The sequence below is a fragment of the Nothobranchius furzeri genome, chromosome 10 (genome assembly GCF_043380555.1).
Source record: "Nothobranchius furzeri strain GRZ-AD chromosome 10, NfurGRZ-RIMD1, whole genome shotgun sequence".
NCBI lineage: Eukaryota > Metazoa > Chordata > Actinopteri > Cyprinodontiformes > Nothobranchiidae > Nothobranchius > Nothobranchius furzeri.
The window spans coordinates 41,687,571-41,695,294 of record NC_091750.1 but is presented as its reverse complement, the minus strand read 5'-3'; the positions used below and the strand labels follow the sequence as shown (position 1 = coordinate 41,695,294).

The following is a 7,724-nucleotide window of genomic DNA, read 5'->3' as shown; positions in this document are numbered from 1 at the left end:
ACTCACGAGGCAACGTTTTACGTGATGTTTACTTGTTGCTGTGAGTAATAAGACAGAAAAAGCCACGCCAAAATAAGTTTAGGAAGCCCACTAAGAATCATAATAAAAGCATTTAAAATAAATACCATACACAGTTGAGGAAACGTTGGTTTAAGTACCTGACATGAAGTGGTCGCTGCATAAGTGAAAACCTTTACTCTCGGGGTCCCACAGTTTCATTTTAGCCCGGTCACTAGCTCGTTTTATCACAATGATCCAACGTTTGCGGCGCTGCAGATCTTGGGGAATCCTGTAGATGGCTCATTCCTTATGTCGTCCGCGTCTGTTCTGCATCCTGGGGCACAACAGGAATCTACCATATTTCCCGTTTGATTGAGTTTTCTGACAACAACAAATAGTCCAGCTGCGGGCTTCTGCCTGCCAATATGGCGCCGTTTCAATTTGAACTGTTGCATGCCGGGAGAAGTGACGTCAACTCCCGGAGCTCTATAGGGCTTGTGATCGTGACATCATCACCGACGCTTCCGCCATGTTGGAGGCGTGTGAGTCCTTACTTGTTGCTTCTTACTACTGTAAACAGTGCACTCAGTCTCGTTCTGGCTGCTTAAGTTTATCTACTATTCATTTAATCAATTATATAACAACTCTTGTAAATCGGTGCTGTGTTGTGGGGGTGACACACGTGATCGCCAGGGAAATAACGGTGGAAAACCGTTTCACAGTTTTTCTGCTTAGAGGCAAAACCACAGAGACCGAGTATCTAGCTTAACAAAGTCTCGTTGGATCACAGCTGTGAGGCGACCAAACATCACCTTCTGTAGTATTTTCATTCTGGTAAGTTACAGATGGTGTACGTTTTTATACATCTTCTTCTTCCTTCAACCGCGACACGCACACACACACACACACACACACACACACACACTGGTAGGTTAATGAATATTTTCTGTGTTTTAAAAAGAACTGAAGGATGGAATTTGAAACTCAACACAGCAAGAACACACAAAATATGGACCTATTGTTCGAGTCGGATGACCTATCGTTTCTGCAGATACCGATGGACAGGGGCCTCACATTCAGCACTATTAAAACATATGCTGCAGCTATCCCATCCTGTCACCAAGGTTTTGGAGAGAGATCTGTTTTCAATCATCCCCTCACAAAACGTTTTTTAAAAGGTGCCATCTCTTCCTTTCTCTTTCACCTCTGTCTCCGTGTCTGGTTGGAATTATAAAGCATTCATAAAACAATAACAATAAAGTTTTAAGTATCAGGCGTGACATTAAAGCAGAAATTTTGATGCTCCACCTGACAGTAAATCTGTAAGTCTTGTTACCAGCATTCAGACATTAATTCTTTTTGCTTCACAGCCAGACAGGACACGGGAAAAAAATTTTTTTAGCTTATAGCACTGGTGCTACAAAGGTTGCAGGTTTTCTAACACAGAACAAAAAGTTGTAGCACCAGCATTAAGCTAAAAATGTTAACGTACAGCCCTGGTGTGTGTGTGTCTGCTCTATCTTCTCCATCCCCAGTGAGTCGTGGTGGATGGCTGCTTATACTGAGCCAGGATCCTCTGGAGGTTTCTTCCTGTTAAAAGGCAGTTTTCCTCTCCACTGTCGCTGCATGCTTGCTTAGTATGAGGATTGCTGTAAAGACTCTGACACTAGTCAGTGACTCGATGCAACCGGCTGGGTTCCTTATATAGGAAACTTTATTTCTGATTGGCTTAATGAAGTGACCTGAATTGGAATGCTTGCTGTGTGAACGGGTCCAGATGTAGGCATGGGCAAGGAGGGGCAATGCCCCCCTAAAAATAGTAACTGCCCCCCCCCCCCAATGTAGAAATCCCAAATTTCAAAAGATTTGATGAAAAAGGGTCCTCTCTCTCTCGCTTTCAAAGCACCTGCTGATTGGTAGATGCATAGGGAGGGTGTGGCCAGCCACTGCACTTCGTTCTCTGTCGTGTCACTCGCTTCACACACTCCCAGACAGTCAGCAGCATAACACAGAGATGCACCGTTGTTATCTAAGCTCAGCCACTGGTTGAAGTTTTCTTCTGCTGTCGGTCACTGGAATTACTTGGTTACACTTTCTCAAGGTTTTAGTTAGCCTCGTTCTCTTCTTTCATTTGTTTTTGAAGTGAACCGAGTCGACAATGCGCAGGTTTCTGGTTTCTAAACCTAGCTACAGTGCTGAGGCACGAGCGGCAGAAGCCAGTTCGTCGGCTGCTTGCTTCTCAACTCAAAAAAAAAAAACAGATACTACGTAAAAACTATTGGAGAAGTAGTTCAGTTCCTAGCAGTAAATGAACTAGTGTGGAAAACTCCAGTGGTGATGATTTCTCTGCAGGACTGTTCTTAAAAATGGTAGGCCACACACCGAAATGTGACAGTGGATTTAAAATGGGTTTAATTGCCATAAAATGTTTTAAAAACAGGCGAGCAAGCAGATGGAGAGCATTATTAAAATGATGCCTAACAAAAATCAAGACTAAAAGGTTAACGTTTAAAATACCACTTATCAGCATTAAAACACCTGGTTAAAACTTTGTTAAAAGGTTTACCAAAACAGAAGTTGTTTTAAAAAACACAAGTTGATGATAAAAACAGACGCACTACGAACACACTGAGTGTTTTAAAATCCCAAAGTCGGCAAACTACGATGTTAACCTTAAAATCCATACATAAACCAAAAAGATCACATGGATCTTCTGAAACTGGGGTAAAAAAAGGGGTTTAAAACAAAGCGTCAGGCCTGGAGGACAGCAGAACCCCTAGACTGCTGCCTCCCAGACTGCAGAAGGCACAGCCTTTTGATCCCAGGTGTGGGTCGTCAGAGATTCATCTCAGCTGTGCTCTTCAGCAGCCTGGAAGAGAGGAGGAGGAGGGGCGGTGTCAGGCTGATCACCAGGGTGGGTGATCCTGGCTGCTGCATCCAAAGTGGCCAGGCTGGTGGCCGTAACATGGAGAATCGGTCAGTCGTGGTTAGATTAGTCTGTAATGGCATTCCAGAAGAACACCTGATCGGTCTGCTTGATCTCAGTCAGTTAGATGCTGAATTCATTACCACCCAAATTCTTGAGCATCTCTCTGACTCTAGCTCACTGCTAACAGGTAGTGTTGTAATGTCCACTGTGGGCCAGGCAGAAGACTCCACAACGCCTAGCCAGGCTCTGAAGAGAGCTCTTCTCAACATTTTGGACATAGTCATTGTAGAGATGGAGACAAGATTCTCCAAAAGCAATCTCGATCTCATGAAAGCAGTTAACTGCCTTCATCCTCAGTCTCCCTCTTTTCTGGATCCTGTACAGGTTAAGTCCTCTGCAGAAAATGGCAGGAAGTGACAGTGACAAACTTTCCAATGAGATTCTTGTTGCAAAAATAATGTTGGAGAAAGAATTCAAAAAGACTGATGACGATAACAGTGTAGAGTTTATAGACCAAATATCTACATGGGTATAAGAATACCTTTCCTCAGCTCCATCGCATGTATGTGACCTCCCTTCTGATTGGAATATCAGCAGCATCATGTGAGAGCTCTTTCTCCACTTTGTCTCGTGTTCTTGGCCCGTTCCGCTGTACTACGCTACATGAGAGAAAAAGAAATGTAGTTATTCTGGCTCACGAGAAGGCCATAACAACAGGCCTAGATATGGATGGATTCGTTAGGACTTTTGCACAGAAGAGCAGACGGCTGATGCTGTAATGACTGATAGAAGCCATAAAGAAATAAAAACAACAAAGATTCTAAAAAAGAAATAAAAATATTTAAGTAAAATAAAAAGACAGATAAGATAGATAAAATAGATTAAATACATAAAAAAGATAAAAAACATTACAAAATGTATAGATAGATAGATAGATAGATAGATAGATAGATAGATAGATAGATAGATAGATAGATAGATAGATAGATGATATAGTGTCCCATGTAAATGCAGAGGGTAGGAATGGATCAAAGGAAAATATAGATATATGAATAGAAGAACTGTAATGATGATAGCATAGTTTTCTATGCATTTTAGGGATTTGGAGGTATGAAACCCCCGAAAAATTATTTCCCAGACCTGCCCCTCCTGATAATCCACCTGCCCCCCTTTGTAGGGCTGGCTAAATCCGGCCCTGTGTGTGAAGGTCCTTGAGACGACTCTGGTCGTAATTTGGTGTTGTATACTGTAAATAAACTGAATTGAATAATGATGACTTTGCCAGGATTTATATCACAAACAGTGATTTTTTAAAAACTTTTTTATGAGGCGGAAGTAATGCCCAGACTTCGACTTTTTCAAAGTCTGAAAGGATTATTGAGGTCCGACTACATTTCCTGGACTTGAGCGTAAGCTCTCACGCCGCGGCGCTTTCCTGTCACCTGCGTGTCACGCTGCTCTCTACAACTTCCTCATATTTTGCAGATTTGACAGATCTTAACGGACACTGGCCTGTTCCTAAATGAGGGACAGACGCTTCAGCCAATGGCAACTCACATCGTTAGAGATAAGCACCGCCTCTTTTGACAGACGTAAACTTCAGCCAATGATCAGCCTCGGTGTCGCAGCTCCGAGTCGGACTTCCGAAGTAAGCGTAGCCTGTACTTTGTTTACGTCCCGTTTGCTAGCTGACAGTTGTTGTCCTCACGCTAACAGCCGTGTCTGCCCGCCGGTCATGGTTCCCTGCAGCTCGGTGAACTTTACCTGGATGTGCATGTGTTGAGGATGTTTTGTTGAATGAGGGGGACTCGTTAGATGCCGCCAGGAGGATGAGCTTCGTCAGCGGTCGGGTCCTTGCTATCCCCGCCGCCTCTGTCACCAGTTCTGCAGCTTCATCCTCTCGAGCCTTGCATGTGGAGCTCACCTCCCAGCAGGTAAATGCTAACCCTCTGCATTCCAGTTTTCCAAAGCAAACGTGTGGTGCTGTGTAGCGGCTGGGAGAGACTAAAGCTGCTGCCCATTCAGGCCTGTCATGCTGCGAGCCAGAGACTAGCCTCGGCTAGCTGACTGCTACCTACAGGAAGCTCACTGGGGCTCGTTTTACCTTCTAAGCAGTCACAGCTCCAGCCGACACACAGCTGCCTACATAACAGATGTATGTAGTTGCTGTGATGGCTGCGATGAAACATGATGTTTAGGAGTGGTCAGCTGGAGGGTGGCACCCAACGTCATTACATTATTTACACGTGTTTTGACTTCAAACGAGTAGCTGTTGAGTAGATTTAGTCATGTTGACTCAGATAACAGTCTAGGGGTTTTAGAAAAAACATCAGTATTACAGAACCATTCATTCATTCATTCATGCAAAGCTGCAAAATGGAAACGCTTCTCATCATAAAAGAACATTCGCTCACTTGTCTCACAATTTCATTTATGCAAAGTGTTCTCGGTAGTGTGCAGGGCGAACTCCACCTGCCAGATTTGAAACTAGTGTAGAAGTGCAGTTCCCCACCCGTCCAGTAGGGGCTGGCTCCAGAAAGTAGCAAGTCCAGATTGACTCCCTGTATGGCCCAATCCCAACATTCGCACTTGCGCCCTCGCGCCCTTCATTTACGCGTTCCCAGCCAGGGGTGCGAGTGTGTAGGATGTCCCGGTTCTCAAGTGCGGTAGTTGACCGCACCCGCATTGCACCCTTAACTCATTCGCTGCCAGCGTTTCTCGCCGTTTTTACTGATTTTTTTAAGAGTCACAGAATGTTGCGCTAGGATGATGTCGATGCCAAAACAACCAAAAACAAAGCGGAGACTCACCTCTTACATCAGGAAGAATCTGCACGTTTCGAGCGTTATCTGTTCATTCATAATCCGTTTTTGAATTGTGATCGGCAGAAGCTTTTCCGGTTCGCGCCTCACTTTTTTTTTACAGGAATGGCTCAAAACGATCTCCTAACACATGGATTTCTGCTTCCTGATCACGTGACGTGTGGCGTATGCGGATGAAGATCGGCTTCAGAGCTGAGATGTTTGTTCTCTCAGCGCAGGGGCTCGCTCCGACGCCCAAACAGTAAAAAAATGCTAATGATGACTTTAGTCTTCATTGGCCGTGAATGAGTTAATCTGCACTTCACCCAAGTCCGCAGCGATGTGGACCACGGGCAAGGGTATTACCCACAAGTCATTGCTGCAGGAGAAAAAGAACACGTTCTTTTTCTGAAAATATTTATTTTCTAATGAAATTTGTTTATTTTAGGATGATTAATTGATGCTTAAACTTTTAGACAAAGCAGCAATGAATGCAAATTCATTTCAAATAACTGTTTGGTTGTTTGTTGGTAAGTTGTTAATAAATGTTTGTGGAAAAAAGTATCACAGCGACCAGCATCCTGGCATGCATTGCGATCGATGACACAATGCTCCCTGTCTCAATTCTGCAGTTATTTGAAATAAATTTACATTAATTGCTGCTTTGTCTGAAACATTCAGAGCATCAACCAATCATCCTATAATGAACTACTTTCATCAGAAAATACATATTTTCAGAAAAGGAACTTGAGCCTTTTCTCCCGCAGCAATGACTTGTGGGTAAATCCATTCACCTAAGTTCAGATCGACACAGACTTGGGTGAAGTGCTGATCAAGGGTGTAAATGGGGCATGATCAACTTCTGCACTTGAGAATCGGGACACCTTACGCACTCGCATCCATGGTCTGGATCGCGCTTTAGAAGGGCGCAGGAGTGGAAGCGCGAGTGTTGGGATTGGGCCAACCACTTATGTATTGTTAAAGGTAAACTATGTAGGAATTGAGTAACAGTGACATCCTGTGGTCAGATTTGGTTACTGTAATTTCAGTTTCTCTGGGTTGTGAGATAGTAATAGGAAACTAAAGTTTATATGTTTTACCAACCATGAAATACTATCTGTGTTTTCACAGTAATGGACTACTTAAAAAAACAATATACCATACCAGGTTTATTTATATAGCACATTTTAAAACGGCATGACAGCTGACCAAAGTGATGAACAAAGATCCAACAATAATAAAGTAAACAGCATAAATAAATAAAACTGTGAGATATAATTATAAAGTCAGTGTTCAAATCAATGTCATATAATATAGTGGAGGAAAACTAGGGAAACGTTCGATTAACAAACCTAGAAAATGTATAAACCTGTATGTTTTACATCAGAACCTGATTATTATACAATGAATATAGAAACAATGATTTCACTTGGAGAATCACAACAAAAGTAAAACATGCTGTAATTGTAAAAGCAACTGTGTACGAAGAAAGGATGAAAAAAAAACCTAAATTAGATGAGAGGTCTGTATGTTGCAGATTTTTACTCTGATGTAGGGATGGGTATATGAGGCCTCCTAAAGCGTTGGGCGCATTACTCAAACTGTCGATTCTGTGTCAACACTGTGTCACTGTTTGTCTACTGACACCTGCTGGATTATATTATGGCTGCAACAACGAATAGATGAAATCGATGAAGAAATGCGTTGGCGTTATAGATTTGTTGTGTTGTGCAACTTTTTTTGTGCCATGCAATAGGACTGAATGATTTTAGGAATAGATTGAATTGCGATTTTTCTATCAGAAATTGCGATTTCAGTTCAGTTCGCATTTTTTTTCACAGGTACAACACTAGCCTGCCAAGCCATCCTGTAATCTAGTAAAACAAATCATTCACATCAATATTTACTATATCGTACAATAAAATCAGTTAAAAATGTTAATATTTGTCCCATTATCATATTTATATCATTTTTAATGTGCTTGTGAAGCAACT

General features: G+C 42.5%; 1 protein-coding gene across 1 annotated transcript in view; it reads left to right on the top strand.

Annotated features, from left to right (window-relative positions):
• The first annotated feature begins 4,561 nt into the window (after nt 1–4,561).
• The window catches only part of uvrag (UV radiation resistance associated gene), a 153,996-nt gene continuing 150,833 nt past the window's right edge, over nt 4,562–7,724 (top strand). The window contains exon 1 of the mRNA XM_015960166.3: nt 4,562–4,863. Coding sequence (XP_015815652.1) covers nt 4,759–4,863 — 105 coding nt within the window. The 5' untranslated portion in view covers nt 4,562–4,758. The remainder of the gene's footprint in view (nt 4,864–7,724) is intronic.